The following is a 21,166-nucleotide window of genomic DNA, read 5'->3' as shown; positions in this document are numbered from 1 at the left end:
ATAAGATTGATAAAAGAGGTCTCATGTTTAGTTATACAATAACATGAAATTTATATAATGTTTTCATAAAAATATATGAAATTTATAAGATTTTCTAAAGATATGTTTTCATATTTCGGATAAATAAGTTAAAAATCGAGTATAAATGAATTTGAATTGTAATTGGATCAACACGTTTAAGATTAATCCTGTTAACTAAAAATATTTTTCATTTAAAAAATAAAATAAAACATATTATTGGCACACAATTGATGCGTTTGGTCCATATTCTCCGTTCAAAAGATAAAACTCGATTGGATTATATTAGATTAGGTAATTTTAAATCCAATCCAATCAAATATTAAATTTAAATACTCCAAATTTAGTTGAATTAAAATTAAAAATAATTCAGTCACGTTACTGATCCGTTGGTAAATTATATAGAAAATAAGGCAGGATCTATAGTACAATTGTTAATAATATTAAATAATTAAATATTTGATGAGTTGGGCGCCCAAACAAACAACATGAGTCGCATGGGAACCAAGAGCCATTATGATTCATGAATTTTATGTGAACTGACAACTTTTAAAGGCTAGAAGAAAAAATTAATTAATTTTCATCCAAAAAAAAAAGAAATAATTAATTTAAAAAAAAAAAAAAAAAACAGATATTATTTCAATCAAAGTCACGGATTGCATAAAGAAAAAATAATAATAATAATAATTAAAGCCTTCAACTATTGCCCCTACCTTTCTTTGTCTTGTTTTCGAAGCTTGTTTTCTGCAGACAAGATGTGCGTATTCATATGATGCCGTAGATCGAAGCTTCAAAATCAAAATAGGGACCTTTTTTTTATTTTTTATTTTTTTTCTTTTTTCTTTTAAGGGGGATATGATGCTACTACTATATATTTAATTATGTTTCAACTTTTTCCAGTTTTCCCACATGATGATTATTCAGATAATGTTAAGCATATAAATTTATGATGGCCTCGTACAAATTTGTTTATAGTCTTAGGAAATATAACATCATTTCTCATATTACTTTAGATTATAATTTAGGTTAAAAGAAAATTACAAATAAAAGAAATTATATCTATCAAGATATATATTAAATATTATTTGTCAATATTTTTTTAATTAACATATTAATATAACCTATTTATAAATATGTGTGATTAAATTTAAACTAATCGAATATTAATACATATCATTTGATATATCATGATAAAGTTATTACGTATATTTATTATTGTTTATTTCACGAAATCTAATGAATTATAAAATTAAAAGTTTTATAGTTTTTAGCGAGTTCGTTCGAATTTTTAATGAATAAGTCTAATTCAGCCAAAAAAAAAAAATTATAAAAACCAACAATTTTTAAACTATAAACATAAATAAAAGGATAGTAGTTAATTAAATTTGTGGCAGTGTGTTAAATTTAAACTCTACTGTCAACTTGTATAATGATTCTGTCCTATCTCAACTTTCTAGTGTATGATCTAGTTATTTTGTCATTATTTCCTCCGATAACAATTTTGAATTCAAATTCCCTATCCTGAATATCAAACAAACTTGTATCAATGATCCTAGCTATTCATGTGGATTCATCTATGCTGTGGCTGATCCATCCATAGCAATCTGAGCATGTTGGGATTGGAAAAAGATTATTTTTTTGTTTCAGGCATAACCATATGCATGAAGTCTCCATAATTGTCTTCTCTGTTCCTTGAATAGAGGACATGACAACCCACAGCCCCAAATCCAATCTGACTCAATGTAATGTTGCTTATAAAAGTTAGTTCCTTAGCTAACTGATTTTTTATCTATTTTTGCCAAAGACCAGTAACAAAATTCTGTTCAGGGTTTACTTGTACAAATTCTTCTACCCGCTAGCTGTTCAAGTGGGGTATTTTTTTATTTTATTTTATTTTTTTTCAAATTTGAGTTATTTAGAAGATCCTCGAGGAAAGCAAAGATCAAAACTAGCTTTCTACATATAATTTCTACCTTAGCTTACAAGCAAATGTTACAATCTGCAATAGCTTTCTTATTAAGATAAAAGATTCTTGGACAAGTACTAAAAGCTAATGAAAGTAAAATCCAAAAATAAGGTAGCGTTTGGTTTTATTAGAATGGACCTTGCAATGGAAATTGAATGCTATCTCCAACTGCAGCTCTTGGAATAAGGAGTGGACCAACTCTTTTGTTTCTTCTAATCTCCCCGTTATACCCCATCTGCAGAGCATCGCTTTTGGCCAATCTCAAGCCATTCTGAGATCCACTAGTTAAAGTTAATTGGTCACCATGGAAGCAGACCAGCCACTGCTAGAAGTCAATCCACGGTGGTAAAGGAATAGAAGAACAAGAAAGAAACAGGATTGAAAAAAAAAAAAAAAAAAAAAAAGAGGAAATGCAGATTATCAGTATCATAAACGTCTATATTATTTAATTCCTCCAATTAAACTTGTCCGTCGCCTTTTATGAATCTAGGTTTTTTTCATATGAAAACAAATTGAGGCCAAAAAGATCATATTTCAGTAACACAATCTTTTCAACCTGAAACAGCAAATCAGTCCATGCCAAAGACCAGGTTTTGCTTTTGTTGGCGGTGTAGTTATGATAGGGTCCCTAAACTCTGCTTTCTCACAGAGTTCTTCAAATGAATCCACAACATTGTGAAGCCTGGCAACAAATTCAATCAGAAGCGAAGCAAATGTGGCCAAAGACAAAGCACTTGCACTTTCATATGTTTTGAATCTATCTTCCTTAACGACTCCATCACCATCAAACATTAGTCGAAAGGGCCAAGATGAATGCTTTGTAAATAGACTTTCTGCAGACCGATAACTTGTTGCGTAAGGTATCGACCTCATGTCAAGCACTGTTTCACTCAGGGACTTATTACCCAGTTGTAATTTTTCATTCTCTTTCATGTCCAAAATATTTTCAGGGTCTTCGAGTTGCTTAGGCCCTCTACCAATTTGCCAACTCTCTGCGTTGACTAGTAGGTATGATCTTTGGTCTATCTTCTTTTGTAATTGCTCTGCTGCTTCATGCACATCTTTAAGTAAGTCTCCAGGGCCTAATTTTTCCATCTTCTCTACTTTGTTCCCAAGCTGCCGCAAAACTTTAGCACCTTCTGTTCCAACCCTCTGGAGCTCATCACTGAAGACCTTTCTCCTTTCTGCTGAGGCCTGGATATGCCAAATTATTTGAATGAAATGCATACTAATATATTATTTTTATGAAACTTCCTGGAAATGTCCAAGACCCTGAAGTACTTTTTCAGCAGCATACAGCTCTACAATGTATAATAACAAGTACATTCTCAGCAAACAAGAATACTTCCACTATTAATTGCTTTGATTTCCAAGGTCATATAATTCCCTTAATTAAGGCATGAAAACTATATATTTTCACCTGTATCTCTGAAAGAATGCATCCGTGCAGCGCCATGACAAGGAATGCGCAATGCCTCAATGAACTGCTTACTTTAACATAGCTCTTCCAAGGATAACTGAACATTCTATAAGGTCCATGAGGCGGTTCCCAGATTGCAAAATCTAGCTGTAACACGTAAATAAAATCGATACCAGGCCGTTAAGTTAATATCAATCTCAAAACCATGTTAAACAAGAACATTAAATTATGAATAAGAATATCGATATGTATACCAGATTCTGCTCTTGTATTTTAGATTCCACCACTGACTGGTAGCCTTTGTATAGAGGATCTTCTGCAGCTTTATATGTTAGGATTTTGGATGGGATTATCTCATATTCCATGAAATTCAGATAGCCATTAATACAACCTAAAAATCAAGGAAAAACTAGAAGTTGTCCATAATAAATATAGAGATAGGAGAAAAGTACTAATAAGTGAAACTCTTTGGGACAAAACTAAGGAGTTGCAAATTTGGAAATGCAAAGAAGTTATATTCTAGATATACCCTCTAATGAAGCAGCAACACCCTTGAAATTCTTGACCACCAAGTTATGGAGATCCTCCCCTGACCAAATAGGGTATATACAAATATTTATAACCAGACAAACTGCAGCTCCCAATCCGATAAGCACCAGTCTAGTCACCACAGCCTCCGTGTATTTTCCAGTCCTATTCCCAGCAGCCATGAGGATACAATATGTCAATATGAACACTCGAAATCCATATTCGTAAGGTTTCATTGTCGGGTAAAGTTTCAAGTACGATGCAAGAAATCCTACCCATCAGAAAGAAAATCACTGTCAGAGAAATTGAACCAGATAATATATATATATATATAAAATAAATCTTAATTGATTAATTAGTTTTAAAATTCATGCATATAACCAACCTATAAGGAAAATGCTTGATATAATTACTGGTCCCTCCCACCGATGGCCAGCCAAGAAAGCTAGCTGAGCAAAGCAGAAAGCGAGTATTCCGGCAAAAACTGTTCCCAACCCACGATTGAACCCTTTAATGAAAGTTGCTCCTGCATGTAAAAAAGGATGTTCAATAATATAATAAAATGCTATATGTATGTGTAACTACAAATAAGCGAGCACTGGGCGCTCAGCATAAGCTGGACAACGACAACTCAGTAGATGAAAACTTATGTGTATGTATGATATAATATATGCATGCTTAGTATATATATGTATATATACCTATGCTGAACTCGAACATGACAATGACAGTGAGGATTGCCCAAATTGAGTATTGACCAAGATCATGATATGAATCTTTCCAGAACAAGAGCAACGAAACTACTGACAATGCCACTCCCATTTTAACACCGAAAATGAATTTTCGAGGATCAGAACGTCCCATTTCCCATGCTTTACCGACAAAATCAACCAAATCTTTCCAAAGTTTTATCAACCAACTGAAACACAAGCATTTACTTCCTTCCTCTATGTCCTCATAGTCATCTTCTTCCTCAAACCTGATGCTCCTGTTTAGAAACTTTTCCTTGCTCTTTTCCACAAAATTATGATGTCCAAATGGCTCCATAATATAATTTTCACCTTAACTAGCTCTATTTCTTGATTTCTCTTGTCTGCTCAATTACCAAACCTGCACATCACCAAAAGTCCATAAAGAAACAGTAACATAAATGTAACAAAGTTTTTTAGCCTAAAGAGCAATAGCCAGAATAGTTCATGTTCATGTTATCAATTCAACTTTATGTTTTTTCGTTTTCGAAAGACATGTTTATAAAAGTAGCTAGTGACCATCTCAATCAGATAAAGAGAAGTGTGAAAATTTTGCAGATAACAATAATAAAGAGAATTGATGAGAATGAAATCTTCACCTTGTAGACAGAGAATGGACATGTCGATCAAAAGTCTAAAGCAGTAATACTCTGCACGTACGGTCACAAAGATGAAGGACCAGAAAAATTTATTATCCAAACTCAAACCGGAAAAGTGGGACTATTTTTAACCACAAATGCTTAAACCAATTTGGGTTTTGTTTCATACATCAACAATAAATAATTTCTGACTTTTGCTTCATCAGAGCATGATATTTTTTTTGTTCTTATATTATATTATATATAGAATAACCTTTACATATAGTTGTATATAATATTGCATTGCATTTGTTGTAGTTCGCGTCAGTTTAGTCTCCACTATAATGTGGCTTTGAAAAATAAATAAATAAAATTAGCAGAGCGCCTACGCTCCATTATATCTGATAGGATGTGTATCGCGCATTATAATTTAAGCATCATCCCCAACCATATCAAAATTATATGATATTGGTATATTGTTGCTGCAAGAACAATGTGCACTTTTATTTACCAAAAAAAACAATGTGTACTTTTGGTTGCTACACATAAAGCAATATACTTGTGTGCGTGAGGCTCTAAAGTTGGCAGGAAAAGACAATTTATTATCCAAACTCAACCCCAAAAATGGGACTGTTTATGAACCACAAATGCTGAATTGAGATAGGTATAAGCCTTTTTTTATTTTTTTATTTTTTTATTTTTATTTTTATTTATTTGTTTCGCATCAACGATATTTCTAGCTTTTGCTCCATCATCTTGGCATTTTCTTCGTCTTATTTATCTGTACTTTTTCGAACGAGTAATTATTCAATAAATATTGTTACCAAAAAAGGAAAAATTATTCAATTAATATTGATACTCTTAGCCATTAAAGTACTTCTGAAACTAAAATGAGTCATGCATCATATGAAAAGTATTGGTAGATGGGATATATATATATATATATATATATATTAAAAATATTATTATTTGTGAACTAATTTACACGTGAAAGTTCTAAAACGTAGCCCACTAATTAAATTAATGACCCGAAAAGAAATGCCAACAACAAAGTATATGATACATGAGAATGGGAGAGAATTTCTAGGTGGGTAAGTGGGTGTTTCCAATTTGTCAAGTAGTGTCACAAGGGAAAAAGCCTCACCAAACTACCATACGGCATGCACTTGGCTCCGATGAAGAGGAAGAGGAAACTTCCTATTTGGGGTCTTTTTCCTCTTGATGTGTGCAGAGGAAACTTCACCCCTTTGTTGTATATATTGTTTGTCACTGCAGAGATAATATTTTGCCTTATATGCTATATTAAAGAAATTATCAATTCTCTTGGATTTTAGCCCCTTTTTTTTTGGCAATTAGGAGATAATTAAAAGGAGAAAAAGGGAGAGATAGAGAAAGTTGAAAAAATAAAAAAGTAAAAAATCTGTCACGTTGTTTAACATGACGAGAAATAAGAAAATGTAATTTTTGGAGTAGAATTGAAAAGATATATTTATTATTTAATTAGTTTACCCTTACTTCAAGATTAATGGGTTATCATTTTATTCAATCAAAGATCAAATTAAAGTCAAATTAACAAGTCTGTAGACTATCATTCCCCTATTCTAACCCTCTCACCAAACAATGAAATTCACTTTACAAATTCCTTTTAGAGCCATATTTGATAAACGTTGACAAGATTATAAATGATTTTTCAAATTGCAGAGTTGTCTATGAATTCGAAATGAATTTCACTGATTCGATTGCCAATTCTTGGACAAAATGACGATGGAGCTCTATATGCTTTAAGCAATCATGGAAAACATGGCTCTTAATTTGATATTGCAATTGCAAAAATTAAACATATTATTGTTACAATAAATTCTTACAGGCTCTTCTCCATTTGTGAACCTTTCAGAACTCTTATCAGCTAGACAATATTCCCATGCACAATCAAGGAAGTTTTATGCAAAACAATATAAATTAAATAAAAACAAAAGAGTGATCAAATCAAACAAGCTTTTATAGCTTTCATTATTAATTTTTCTGCATTTATGATTTCACATCTTCAACTTCAATGCATAAGAATTATTGATTGGTTATCTACGGGCTGTTGGCTATAGCTAGCTCCCAGCGACGCTAAATTGCTGATTTTTCTTTCTACAGCCAACAAAAAACGAGTGCTCAAAGAAATAATGCAAAAAATAGCTTTAAGGAATCAAAAGATGAACAATAATTTAATAATTTATATTACACTTCAGGATTATAAAAGAAGCTAAGCGAGCGAAAGGCTTTGCCAACCACAACAAAAACCTTAATCTGAGCCACGAAATGTAAATTATCACTCAAAGAATCGACTGATGAACGATATAAGTTCAGTGTTGTAAAAAATAAATATTATTAACACTGTCAGACTCGTATACACTGAATATACAGCTTAGAGTTCATCATCAATATTCAAGTAAAGAAGGTAAGCAACTAAACCAGCCACTGGAACAAATCTTAGATAATTTACTATACTAACCTTGTCTTTCTGAACATTTTGAAGGTTGTCACCAATTAACCAAGGCTGGAAGACAAGATAAAGACATATATCCCAAATGAATGCATAAGCCAATCTCTCTGATCCAAGATAACCGACCAAAAACTCCCATCTATCTGAAATGCTCCCAAAATTACCATCCATTCGACCAAAGAGTGCCCACAGTGCAGATATGAGACATACAAGCCCACCAGTAAGTCCGACAATGGCAGCACCATTAGTCATCACATCCCCCAGCCGCGAGCGCTTGCTCGGAGTCTCATTTGGTTCGGCTTCATTCAGTCGGATAGCCATGTAAGGTATTAAAAATGCTGGTGAAACAACATAAAGAAAACTATCAGTCTAAGTTACTACACCAGTTCAAATTGGGGATTCTAAATCTCATTTGTGATCATGACTGCACGATCAAGCTAATCTAAGTGCTCATTAAGGTTGAGTCATAAGAAAGCATACTGTTCGTTAGGAACATCTGAAAGCCCCACAAAACCTCCAGGGACCCTTTGTATCTGTCTCTTCTACGATCAGTGAACAGCAAAGGCGCGAACATTAATGTCCATCCAATGACAAAATTGAAGAGTCCTTCAGACATCTAATGAGAAATGACCCAAAATAGAACAGATGTTTAAAATAAAAATCATAGTAGCAGTAAAACAGGTGCCAAGAAAATGTATTTTTAAATAATCCATACCGGATGAAGAACAGGAGCATCAATGAGACGAATGCCAACTACTCTGCCAAAACGTTAAATGCAGATATCATCAAGGATACAACAAATACAATTAGAATTCAATTGAAAACCAGAATGACCAAGAATTCAAAGAGTAGAAGAAATACATGCCAGGAAGCTATTTAATACATGCCAGGAAGCGATTTACTAAATTAAGTTTACAATGACTTCTAGTATGTTGATCTGAGTTCCAATATGTTGGCGTCCCGGTTCCCGTAGAGGATTGACATTATATAAATACTGATTAAATAGGGCAGTGTCTATGAGACATGAATTTTACTTCCAAAGTCAATGATTTATTGGGAAGAAAAAGAAAATACCATAATCATCTATCACATCACACCTTTCTATTACACTCAACAATTAACTATTTTCTTGTGGTGGAACCATGCAAGCATAGCTATCAAGTAGAACGAAGCACATAAAAACATGCCATCGTTATATTACTGACTAAAACCATTAATCAAAACAAGACAATAAAAGTAAGAAATTGTAACATACCAGAATTCATCAAAGGTAATATAAAGAAGAAATTCAGAGAAAGCCCCACTAGAGAATTTACTGTTTCTGAACTGATGGCCCACACCGGATCTCCCTGTTACAGGAAATAACCCAAAATCTTGAATCAATTAACAAAAGAATTTCTACATTTGGCAATATTTATTTTCAAAAAAATAGAGGGGGGAAAAAAAAAAACTGAAAATGTTGCTTCAAAATAAGACAGTGAGCATTACAACTAATAAAAACATATAGATAAAAAATAAGCATTATAGATGGCAAACAAATTGAAATTGAATTAAGATCAAGAACAAGTGCGAAAGAGTGAAAACAGAGATGCAGAGGTACCGACAGGGGCATAAGGGAGAAGAAAAAGCCACAAAATGTAGACTCCCTCAGCAACCCACAGCAAAAACTGAAGCACTCTCCGAAAATTACCATCCAGCTCTTCATTGGAGGAGGTGGATTTCTCGGGAACTGCGCAACATGCAAGTTTCTTCAGTTTCAAATCCCTCTTCGAGGTTATGATCGAATTCGTAGACGATGATGTTTTGGCATCCATGGCTGCCAGAACAAATCTCCGTTGGTGAACTTGTTTTGGGGAATGACAGAGTGATGGGTTTGAACAAAGAACGGGTTTGGTTCCATGGAAGTAGAAACTGCTGCTACTGCAGAGCAAAGCTTGAGAGCTAGTCATGGTGGTGATGGTGCTCGTCATTTCCGAGAGGAGGAAATAAGCATTTTTCGTGGCTTGGCTGTGGACACCGAGTCCAATAGAAATTGATGAGGGAGATGAGGAACGGTGGTCGTTTTGTAATTTACGCTTTGATGCAGGGGTTAATCAGTCCTTTAGAAAAAGACATATAATTAGGTTTACACGGCGTCGTTTCGAAGCAAATTGCAGCGAGTATTATATTCGGCTCACGCGCTCTTAAAAGAAAGCCTCGGCGAAGAAAAATTCTTCCCGCCCTTTCTCCTGAACTTTCCGATCAATGGCTCCGAATTCCGATAGCACCGAAGGTAAGAGAACCACCTCAAACTGTAATCCTTCAAACCATTTTTTTTCTTTTATTTATTCTTCTTTCTTATTTTTAGTAAGAATTTCCTATTTCAGAGTGTCATTTTCTATGTCGTTTACTAAACCTCGCTCTTTTTTTTCTTTTTTTCTTTTTTTCTTTTCTTTCTTTTTCTTGGTTCCGCTTCGATTTTACAGCAATCGTGCTAAACTTGGTGAACAAGGTATAGGAAATAAATATGTGTTTCTTTTTATGAGATGTATTGACTTTTTTTACTTTAGGTTTTTGAATTGGCTTTGCTAATAGTAAATAAGAACGGAAATAAAAAAAAAAAAAAAATTAGGCGAAAAATAATTGGGATTCGTTTGTCTGAATGTAAATTTTCCTCATTAACCTTCTCTTTCCTTCAGTTTCTCGTTAAACAAACAGAGTTTAATTTTACATTCTTGTAAATTGGGTTCTTTTTTGTGCTCAGTTGAGCTTCTCCCACAGGCCAATGGTTGGTTGGCTACACATTGTGAGCTTAAATTTTCTTGAAAACCAAAAGACATAAAGGAAGAAAATAACTCTGATGATATTTTCTGGCAAAACAAACAAACTGCTATATAACTACTCTGATGATATTTTCTGGGAAAACAAACAAAAGTTACTGCTATATAATTAATGGATCCCTGAAGCTCTTGCAAGAAAGAACATTTTCTTTTCTTTTTTCCGTTTCCAAATTGCATTTAAGTTGTACCATCTATATATATATATATATATATGCATTTTTCTGTGTCTCTTTATCCAGCAAAATAGGCCACTGAGTGCTCAAAATGTGGCTGACGCATTGCAAAATATCAACCTCGAGAAGGCAGCTGTACAGAAAGCTCTGGATACTCTTGCTGATAGCGGGAAGATTTCGTTCAAGGAGTATGGTAATCAGAAGATATACATTGCTCGTAAGAACCAATTCAAAATTCCAAATACCGAACTGCAACAACAGCTGGGTGAAGTAGAGAAGGCACTCAGTGAAGTTGAGAGGGGTAATTTCTTTTTTCATAGAATCATTATTGTTTTATGTGAAATGGTATTTAAAACCTTCCCAGTGATTTGTTTTCAGTTAAATACATTGTGTTGCAGCAATCAAAGCTTTAGAGTCAAAGTTAACACTGGAACAGATACATGAAAAAGAACCCAGACTAACAATGGAGGTTGGTAACTAAATGGATATACTGGAACTTGAATTGGTTTTAAAGAAGAGCCAGTTTATAAGTGTAAATGTGGCTGAGCAATTTTTTATGATAAGTTAGGTTTTCGTATCTTTTAAGAATGTGCATTCTGCGTTTGAGTTGTCTTTCTAACAGTGGTTGATGTATTTACAGAAGGAACTTGGAATTGAATATGATGGAGGTATGGGTGTAAGCTTGCAGTCATTTGGTGGCTTGCTGCAACAAGATAAGAAGCGGAAAAGAGGCCAGTGAATTTCTCTGATGAAATCTTAACTAGAGATTTTTGAGATTATAGGTTTTTCTTGCTCTTTAACCAGAGGCGAAGCTGAGGCAAATATATGTAGAATTTCGCATGCTGTGATATAACTCGGTACATTAGTAGACGATTTATAGATGTTAATATGCAAAACCTTTACAGAATGATACAGTAGTTTATCGAGTTCAATGTTGTTTTGTAACAAGTTAGACATTTTCTAGCATAAGGCAATCTGTCCTTAACCAATGCATGTACAAGGTTGTCCATATAAATGTGAATGTTCAAGTGTGTAAACTGGTAGTTGCTTGGTGAAACCAAATGAGCTCGTGAAGATATTATCCATTATCCCTGGAGACTTCTGTAAAGTTATTGGATTTGGTCCTCTGTACACGAGCTTTAGAATATTATCAAAAAAAAAAAAAAAAAAAAAAAACTTTATAAGCTGTTAATATCCGTTACTCCAAAGGCGAAGCTTTGAAAGTACCACCTGGGCTGTTCTATATATATCCTAATGTGCTGCAATGCTGGTTAGAAACAACTTGGTCTAGATGTCCTTTTTGCACAAGTTTCAACTTCATCATATTCATGGTGATAGCACATATGTTATTAGATATTCAAAAAAGATTTAACTTATGCTATTTGGACATTAATAAAGCTCACAGGCAGATTAAATATATATCCAAAATTCTAAGTGCCCACCCACTTGTCTAGTCCTCACAGATTTAAAAGCAGTGCATTTTTGAATCCCAGATCCTGCAATATCGTTTGGCCTAAAATATTAACATCATCATGTTGTAGTACTGTTTTAATTAATTAGAGCATAATATATATATATCCAATGTCGTTCTGCATCAGTAATTTATACGCTTTGGTGCAAGTGGGTAAGACGGCGTCGTTTCCAAGTAATCACGGGGTTTTAAGAAACGACAGCGTAACTAGTTGATTCATGAGGCGACGTCGTTCGAAGCGCATGTGATGTGGCTTTTATTTGGCACGCGCACTCTTGGCGAAGAAGAAAAATTGGTTCCCGCCCTTTCTGCTGAACTTTCCAATCGATGGCTCCGAAATCCGATAGCACCGAAGGTAACAAGAACCACATTGATCTGAAATTCTACTGTCCATTATTTCTTTTTGTTTAATTTCTTCTTTCACGTATTTTTTTGCTAAATATTTCCTTTTTTCAGAGTGTGATTTTCTGTGTCGTTTACTAAATTTCGTTCTTTTTTTTTTTTTTTTTTTTGGGGTTTGGCTTTGATTTTACAGCAATCGTGCTGAACTTCGTGAACGAGGTAAGGATATATATATATATATATATATATATATATATATATATATATATATATATATATATATATATGTTTTTCTTTTTTGATGAAATCTATCAATTTCCACTTATAATTTTTGAATTGGCTTTGTTAATTGTAAATAAGAACTGAAATAAAATTAGGCGGAAAAAAAATTGGGATTCTTTTTGTCTTTCAGTTTCTCGGTAAACAAACGGGGTTTGGCTCTAACCTTTTGCATCTTGAGTTTTTTTTTTTTTTTTTTGGGTGCTCAATTGAGCTTCTCTCGCAAGCCAATGTTTGATCGGCTACACTTTGTCAGTTTAAATTTCTTCAACCTTTCTCTGTCAGAGAAAAGAAAATCGCTCTGATGATATATTCTGGGGAAACAAACACAAATTTGCTGCTATATAACTATTATATATCTCTGAAGCTCTTGCTATAACTTTTTTTTCTTTTCTTTTCTGTTTCCAATTTGCATTTTCTGTGAATCTTTATCCAGCAAAATAGGCCACTGAACTCTCAAAATGTGGCGGATGCGTTGCAAAAGTTCAACCTCAAGAAGTCAGCTGTGCAGAAAGCGCTGGATACTCTTGCTGATAGCGGGAAGATTTCGTTCAAGGAGTATGGTAAGCAGAAGATATACATTGCTCGTCAGGACCAATTCGACATTCCAGACAGCGACGAGCTCAATCAGATGAAGGAAAAAAATACCAAGCTGCAACAACAGCTGGATGAACTAAGGAAAGCAATCAGTGGAGTTGAGGGGGGTAATTCCTTTTTCATTGAATCATTGTTTTGATTGTTTTCATGGGAAATGGTATTTAAAAATCTTCCCAATGATTTTCCAATTAAAATGCATTGTGTTGCAGAAATCAAAACTTTGCAGTCAAATTTAACACTGGAACAGATACATGAAAAAGAAGCCAGATTAAGAATGGAGGTTAGTTAAGTGGACATTCTGGAACTTTGAATTAGTTTTCAAGAAAAGCCGGTTGAAAAACTATAAATGTGGCTGAGGAATTTTTGATGTTAACTTAGGTCATGGAACTGGAAGACAAATTGGAAAAATTGCGTGGGGGAGTTACCTTGGTGAGCCCTGAAGATCGAGAGGTGGTAAAGAAAATGTACTCGGAGCAAATAAATCACTGGAGAAAGCGCAAAAGGATGTTTAAAGATCTATGGGATGCTATTACCGAAAACTCACCAAAGGATCTCAAGGAATTTAAGGTTCCTCTATATGATTTACATTTCTGGTTAGAATGTACATGCGGCATTTGTGTTGTCTTTTAACAGTCATTGATGTTTTTACAGGAGGAACTTGGAATTGAATATGATGAAGATATCGGTGTGAGTTTGCAGTCATTTGGTGATCTGCTGCAACAAGGTACGAAGCGGAAAAGAGGCCAATGAATTCTCAGATGAAGTCCTAATTAAAGATTTGAGATTACAGGTTTTCTTGCTCTTTAACCAGGGGCAAATCTGATGCAAATTTATGTAGATTTTCGAATGCTCTTATGGTGTAGATTGGGCTTCTATATCTCAGTCCATTAGTAGATGATTTACAGATTGATATGTTAAACCTTTACAGAATGATACAAATAGTTCATCGAGTACGATGTTATTTTATCACAAGTTAAACATTTTTGTAGCATAAGGCAATTTGCCCTCACAAATGCATGCACGAGGTTGTCCATATAAATGTGAATCTTCACGTGCGTAAACTGATTGATGCTTGGTTAAGCTTAAAGAGCTCAAGAAAGTATCCATTGTCCCTGGAGACTTTTGTAATTTATCAGATTTAGTCCTCTGTTCACAAGCTTTAGAAGATGTTAACGTCCTTTACTCCCAAGCCAAAGCTTTGGAAATACCACCTGGCTGTTCTATCTATCCTACTGTGCTATAATGCTTGTGAGAAAAGAAAACTTGTTCAAGATACTCTTTTTGCAAAAATTTCAACTCAATTATAAAACCCCAAGGTAGGTTACATTCCCAAATATAGCAAAGCATATTCATTGTATCAATCAACATATGTTATAAGATGTCCAAAATCATGTTCATTGTATCAATCAACAAATGTTATTTGATGTCCAAAATCATTAAAAAAAAAAAAAAAAAAAAAAAAAAAAAAAAAAAAAAACCAACTTATGTTTTTTGCACATCAAATAATACTCATATAAGCGGATTAAATAAATATATTCAAAATTCTCAGTACCCACGCAGATGTCGAGTCCTCACAGAAAATGGCTTCTTCTCAAGATTTAAACGTGGTGCATTTTGAATCCCAGATCCTGCAGTATCATGTCCTGTAGAGTGCTGAGGACCTGATCCTATCTTTAGACCAGCTTGAAATCTTGAAGGAATTTGCTTATGAGGTGGGGGCATGCTGTTTTGCTCATTTTCAGTCTCATTGTCACTCTCATCGAAAACTAAATCTTTCCCAAATGGATCATCGTACCTTTCAGCTTCCAATGAATATCTTGCGGCATCTGCACTTGAAGAAGGCATTGATTTCTTCAGCTCTTCAGCTTGATTTTCAATGTGGATTTCCTCATTTTCTGAATCAGATGATGTTTCCACAGGCTCATGTTTGTTAGGTAACTCTCCTGGTTGTATGGCGGGACTATCTTGATTATCAGGATCATGAGGATCAGATCTTGAGAGTTCTACTGCTGCTCTTGCAGCTGCTGCTGCATAAGCTGCAGACTCAAAAGCTGCTTGAGCTGCATCTGCAACATCCTTGTATTTCTTCCTTGACTTTAAGGAATCCGAGAACTCATCTTCTTTTCTAATCTCTTCCGACAAGTTATGCAAATTATCCCGTGACTTGGAGCCAGCTAAACTGGTAGATGGATTTGGCGGCGGTTGGTTTTCATTCTTGTGTACATCCAATATTTCCTGCATTTGATCACAAACAAAGACAGCTTCATGTCATACACAAGTGTTTAAATCTTTGAACAATTTGTAGTACTGCTGCTTGATAATCCTTGTTTCTTTTTTAATTTGCTTACCTCTTCTGAATCAAGTTGAAGAACAATGCTATTCTCGGAAGCAATTTCTTTGAGCAACTTCATTCTGCTCTCTAAGCTTGGTTGCCTAGTTGAGAGTTTTTGTATCATCTACTCAAATTCAAGAAATTAAATATTTGTTAGTGATAGCTATTATTACATAAAGCCAATAATAAAAGAACCATAAAAAACAATCATTGAAAAGTTCCAAACATGTTAATCGCTAAATTTTCACTTGGACAAAATGTGTACTTCATAATGGCAAACAACATCAAGTTGGAACCTCATGAAACAGAGTATTTTGTACTTGAACCCAACCAAAATTTGTATTTCACTATTCTGTGCGTTTCTAAGTTTCACAGCGGCATCATATTACGACATTAACCCCTGATATCCATTTTTAGCCAATGACTACGGTCCTCCTCATGAAGGTCAAATTTTCCAAGTAAATTAAGAGAAAGAACCGTACGGCGTGCCAATATTGACAAAGATGCAGATTTTGGACAAAAATTCAAAGATTAACAAACTTCAACAACAAAGAATATTTCATACCTTATGATTGACTCTACAATTACTGCGTAATTCAACGGCACGAGCAGCGAATTCTTTGCCGTAACGAGATGCGAAAACCCCACGAATCTCGTGCAGCTCCGGGAAATCCCCGCATCTTGAAGATGCATAAATGATTCCTGATATTGCTTCCTCTAACTCAAGAGGGCATTCTCTGTACAAAAAGAAACACAGCATGTATGAATATCAACAAACTAACAAAGACAGAATCAGGGAGTAGAACTTGGTTTTATATGGTAATAGAAATGACTGAAAAAGAACCAACAAACCTTTCATGTTCAATAAGTTGAAACCTTTCAAGCAAGAGATTACAATAACCCTCTATCATAACATACACATCTAACATGTTCTGTTCCTTAATCACTTGCTCAACCTGTGCCAAATACAACAAATCAAATTTTAGGCAATTTCTACAAAAATGAAAAAGATATAAAAAAAAAAAAAACCACCCTTTGATTGAAAAGTCAAAAACAATTCATCTTACACGAATAAGAGCACGGTCATGGTGTCCTTGTTGCAACAGCTGGACAACATCAGAGCGAGCCTGATTACACCTGACTTGACGCTGGTTTTTAAAAACAGCAAGGCGAGAGATAGCAAGATTCACAACGGGTTTGAATTTATTGGTCTTGAAAGTTCTTCCCAACAGAGAATTAAGTTTGTTTCTCATGCTTGCCCTGCTCTTCCTCAGCTAAGAGCTACAAAAATGGAGGATGAGGAGTTTTTTTTTTAATTTTTTTCCTCTCCCTTTTTGGGCAGGACAAGCACAAGACAACAAACGAACCTTTGTTGCTCGTTTGAAAACCTTTTATGGAGATGATGATGACGACGAGAAGAAGCAGTTTTTATTTGTGTGTGTGTGTGTGTGTGTGTGTGTGTGTATATGTGATGTGAATAACACTGTTTGAAGAGCGGTTGTATATTATAATAATATAATTTTATAAGTGTTTTTCATTGTTTTATTTTTTTTATTCCTTAGGAACCAAGTCTTGAATACGAGTACGGACATGAATGAGGTTTTATAATTGAACGCGGTTGGACCTGCTCTTTCCTGGAAAAGAGAGCGACAGGAGAGGGAAGTGATTCCCCACGGTTTCTCGGAGCGTGAGGGATTCTTTCCACAATCAGGTGGGTCCCACGAGTAATTTCTTCTCTTTTTTCTTTTTCTACATTATATATATATATATATATATATATATATATATATTTTGTCAATTCATTTGCTATGCAGTCTCAAGCGTCAAAACTAAAAAAATTTCAATTTTTTTTAAAAAAATAAAATTTTTAAAGGATTTTTTTTACAAAGAGTAAGAGCACCGAAAATATTCTTTATCTATTATAAATTTTTTATTTTAAAAAATTAATTTTTAAACATACATTTCAATTCATTCTGTATTTTAATTTTTAAAAATATAGTTATATTTATTTTTATTTAATACTTATTAAATTTTAAAATTATTAAATTATATTAATATATTTTAATTATTATTTATTATCAAAAAAAATATACATAATAATAAATATTTATTAATAAAATAAAATAAAAAATATGATATAAAAAATATTATTGGAAAGTTTTAAAAGTTTTACTTTCCATATTTAAATATATTCTTTATGCTTTTTATTTTTAAAATATTCCTTAGAATGTTTTAAACTGTAGCTTTTAAAAGAAAATAAATTTCAATATGTAAAAAAATAGAATAAAAAATAAATTCTTTAAAAGTATCATTTTAAAATTATTTAAAAAATTAATTTTATATATTTTATTTAAAATAATTTTATTTTCAATTTTTAAAATATAAATTAATTATTTATTTATAAGTCAAAATTATCCTGCTATAAACCAAAACACTCCAAAAAATTAATTCAGGAAAAATAAATTTTCAAAAAATTAATTCTCAAAAAATCAATTTTCAAAAATTTATTTTTTATTTTTTATATTTCGGCATTTCACAAACGGAATTAAATCGAAATTTAGAGAGGAAAAGATTGTTATTTCCTATTTGATTGTGACTGTCAAAGTTATAGTGTGGTGGCCAATTTTGACTGAGCTGGTTCTTCCATTTTACTTTCACTATGCTAATAATGATCTTCTAGGTAAAAATTAATTAGGGTAGGGATGACTAATTGGAAAAACTAAAAACAAAAAAGCAAAACGGTAGGGTATGACAAAATTTCCCAATCTATAATTTCTAAACTTGCTATATTTTAACATTATAATTTCCATAAATGTTTTGAATCCAGACCCAGCGTACCATTTTTCATTTTCAAACGTTTCTTTTATGTTTCCTACCTTGAATCCGTTGGTTACTTTCCCAATGTAAAAAGACAGATAATTTCAACGGCTGAAAATCAACATTGAAAAAGAAAACCAACCTACATTTCGCAGCGCGTGTCACTCGTGAGGGACTATTTTCTTAGCAGACTTTTTTTCTTTTCTTTTTTCTTTTTTTCTTTTTCTTTTTTGGGTTAAAATTTTCATAGCAGACCAGGTTTACCTTCCATTAAAGATAAGGTATGGAAGTTTCTAAAGATATAAATCTTTGACGAAACCTAAAATAATTGGACCTCTTCTTTTAAACACAGGACCAAAACACAATCCCACCTGCCGGTCCAAGTGTGACCACAGATTCAAAAATATAAAAGTAGACCAAATAACATTAATCCAAATTTTATTTTTCCTAAGAAACTAACAAGTAGGTTCCTTTTGATTTCGCCACTCAATTAACATCTTTCTTTTTGGGACCCTTTTTCAATTACTTAACAAGAAGAGTTTTATATTATAGAAAGCATTGTCCCACCAACTTGAAATTTTAACAACAACTATCCAATTATATACCCCCATTTTCTCATTTTCTGAGCTTTATACCTGATAATGATGGTTTGATGGCTAATCATGATAGCATGATTGCTTACGATTAATCAAAAATGACAGACAAATAGTCATCCACAGTACGTTAATTACTCAGTATGAGAAAACTAAATTAAGCTTTATAATCAAAATGGTTATACCAAACACACACCATGATACCAGCAATCTTTTTCCATAGTTTAAATATTGTCTACATTACAAACAAGTTTTAGCGGGGGGGAACCAAGTCTTATGAAAGAAATTTCCCACTACTTTCTACCTCAGCTTTATACACAAATCAACATCAACCAGTTGGTATTCCAAAAGTTTAATACCTATCAAGACAATTAGATTATTTCCTCAAAGACAGCCCACAATTATTACTTAGATTATTTCCATGAAAATACCAAGAAGCATGCCATTTTCGTTAAAAAGATAGCGAAACTTGACGAACAATCTAGAATTGGAAGAGTGGGGATAAATAAAATGTGGACAAGGCATTTTGGTCATCAACAAATCCAACTAAAAGTTATAATGGAGCACCGACCACAAGAAGCTATGTTAAATTTTCTTGTTCCATCCCTTCCCATTCAAAAGTGGAATTTCGGATACTTACTGCAAAGCTCTCTTTCCATATAACATAGGCACTAACACCATTTGAACACACACTATATAAACAATAATAATAAGTCAAAAAAAAAAAAAAGCATAATATAAATTTCTTCATCTTCCTTGCTTTGCATAGGTTTCCCTTGGCTTTACTTGATTTGAAACTCTCAGGTCATCGCTAGAAACACAATCCAAACTAATTTGAGAAACCACTTTATTCTTCCCAACCATGAGTTCGCTGCACCAGGCAAACAACTCGTTTCATCGTCCCTTAATTGGAAAAGCACACCACTGCTGGAGTTGATCTTAACCAAAAAAAAATTTTTAACTGGTATTTGTCTACAATAAGTGTTTGGTTTTTTTAATTTTTCTTTTATGGGAGGGAATGCCGTTTCCTCTTGTTGACTATGGAAACCCCTTTAGAGATGGCTATCCCATCGCTCAATTTCTTTTTACTAGAAAAGTCTAAATCTCTTCCCATATCAAAAGTTTCATGTGTCAATTGAGTCTTGAGTTTTGCGTATATAAGAGAAGCAAATTTTTGTAAATTATAAGCCTGAAAAAGAAGATTTAGAATATTTATTTTAGTTGATAAGGACCATATTTGTGAATACAAGACTATATTTAATTTGTGAAACAAAAAAGAAGAAGAGAAAAGCATATTGGGAGGTTGAAGAGGGTGAGAGTGAAGTCAGAGGACACATGAGTGTTTTAAAATTAAAAGTTAACTTAAACCATTTAAAAAATTCGATGGTCAGGATTAAATTCTTAAGACTTTAAAGTTAAAAATTCTTTAGAAATTCTGAATAGAAGCCTTTTTGTATATATATCTAAATATATATATATATATATATATATATATGTTAAGACCAAATGAGTGGTTACGTGCAATCTTATGTAAAAACGATCTGAATCGATTTGCCCAAACCCATATGACTCGCAAAACGGATGAACAATATTCAAAAAATTTAAGGATTGCTGTTCAGTTTTGAGATGCGTGGCATGTTTCAGTCGAAGGTTGTGAGGAAGAAACTCAAGCCTAAATGCCACTTAACAAAACTTGTCCTGATGGACAAAAATATATAAATAAATAAATGATAACGAATAAGAACTAATGGATCAAATGGTACACAAAACTGTGCTGAATTATTTCTATTGTATAAGGTTGGACTATTAGGCTTAATTTTATTGAGCTCTACTCAATCATTGTACAATTTTAGTGCAAGAATGTACCATACTGTCTTTTTTTTTCCTTTTCTTTTTTCCAAAAAATAGATGAAGGAAATCATCATTATAATTATTATTATTTTAAGAGTTATCCTAGCAGATATCTAAAAGTAGTAAATAAATTTATAAGATT

At 33.1% G+C, this 21,166-nt stretch overlaps 5 protein-coding genes across 6 annotated transcripts; 2 read left to right on the top strand and 3 right to left on the bottom strand.

Moving 5' to 3' along the window:
- Positions 1 to 1,847: 1,847 nt before the first annotated feature.
- LOC107429503 (aluminum-activated malate transporter 9) lies at positions 1,848 to 5,650 on the bottom strand. Its single transcript, XM_025078031.3, has 8 exons — positions 5,281 to 5,650; positions 4,634 to 5,042; positions 4,318 to 4,458; positions 3,934 to 4,203; positions 3,659 to 3,795; positions 3,405 to 3,551; positions 2,541 to 3,178; positions 1,848 to 2,306 (listed from the first exon to the last, which is right to left on the bottom strand). Exons 2-8 carry the CDS (start codon positions 4,977 to 4,979, stop codon positions 2,276 to 2,278), a joined length of 1,710 nt encoding a protein of 569 aa, XP_024933799.3. The 5' UTR covers positions 4,980 to 5,042; positions 5,281 to 5,650; the 3' UTR covers positions 1,848 to 2,275.
- A 1,959-nt stretch (positions 5,651 to 7,609) lies between these two features.
- On the bottom strand, positions 7,610 to 9,775 carry LOC107429431 (uncharacterized). 2 transcript variants are annotated; one of them, XM_016040112.4, is made up of 5 exons: positions 9,355 to 9,775; positions 9,006 to 9,099; positions 8,466 to 8,503; positions 8,231 to 8,366; positions 7,610 to 8,088 (listed from the first exon to the last, which is right to left on the bottom strand). In XM_016040112.4, the coding sequence occupies exons 1-5, from the start codon at positions 9,718 to 9,720 to the stop codon at positions 7,673 to 7,675; spliced, it is 1,050 nt and encodes a 349-aa protein (XP_015895598.3). In that variant the 5' UTR covers positions 9,721 to 9,775; the 3' UTR covers positions 7,610 to 7,672. The 2 variants fall into 2 exon arrangements, with proteins under 2 accessions (XP_015895598.3, XP_015895599.3); XM_016040113.4 differs by having other exon boundaries at positions 9,441 to 9,603.
- Positions 9,776 to 9,902: 127 nt separating this feature from the next.
- LOC107429418 (homologous-pairing protein 2 homolog) lies at positions 9,903 to 14,470 on the top strand. The gene is made up of 8 exons (XM_048462779.2): positions 9,903 to 10,022; positions 10,809 to 11,043; positions 11,383 to 12,568; positions 12,749 to 12,774; positions 13,271 to 13,538; positions 13,641 to 13,711; positions 13,810 to 13,998; positions 14,083 to 14,470. The coding sequence occupies exons 3-8, from the start codon at positions 12,541 to 12,543 to the stop codon at positions 14,179 to 14,181; spliced, it is 681 nt and encodes a 226-aa protein (XP_048318736.1). The 5' UTR covers positions 9,903 to 10,022; positions 10,809 to 11,043; positions 11,383 to 12,540; the 3' UTR covers positions 14,182 to 14,470.
- On the top strand, positions 9,995 to 11,481 carry LOC107429434 (homologous-pairing protein 2 homolog). Its single transcript, XM_060813181.1, has 5 exons — positions 9,995 to 10,022; positions 10,216 to 10,241; positions 10,809 to 11,043; positions 11,141 to 11,211; positions 11,365 to 11,481. The coding sequence occupies exons 1-5, from the start codon at positions 9,995 to 9,997 to the stop codon at positions 11,479 to 11,481; spliced, it is 477 nt and encodes a 158-aa protein (XP_060669164.1).
- A 239-nt stretch (positions 14,471 to 14,709) lies between the features above and the next one.
- On the bottom strand, positions 14,710 to 17,322 carry LOC107429426 (uncharacterized). Its single transcript, XM_016040106.4, has 5 exons — positions 16,831 to 17,322; positions 16,616 to 16,719; positions 16,329 to 16,500; positions 15,780 to 15,887; positions 14,710 to 15,666 (listed from the first exon to the last, which is right to left on the bottom strand). The coding sequence occupies exons 1-5, from the start codon at positions 17,014 to 17,016 to the stop codon at positions 14,977 to 14,979; spliced, it is 1,260 nt and encodes a 419-aa protein (XP_015895592.3). The 5' UTR covers positions 17,017 to 17,322; the 3' UTR covers positions 14,710 to 14,976.
- Between the last annotated feature and the right edge of the window lie 3,844 nt (positions 17,323 to 21,166).

The sequence above is a fragment of the Ziziphus jujuba genome, chromosome 12 (genome assembly GCF_031755915.1).
Source record: "Ziziphus jujuba cultivar Dongzao chromosome 12, ASM3175591v1".
Taxonomy (NCBI): Eukaryota; Viridiplantae; Streptophyta; class Magnoliopsida; order Rosales; family Rhamnaceae; genus Ziziphus; species Ziziphus jujuba.
This window is presented reverse-complemented; position numbering and strand designations above follow the sequence as displayed.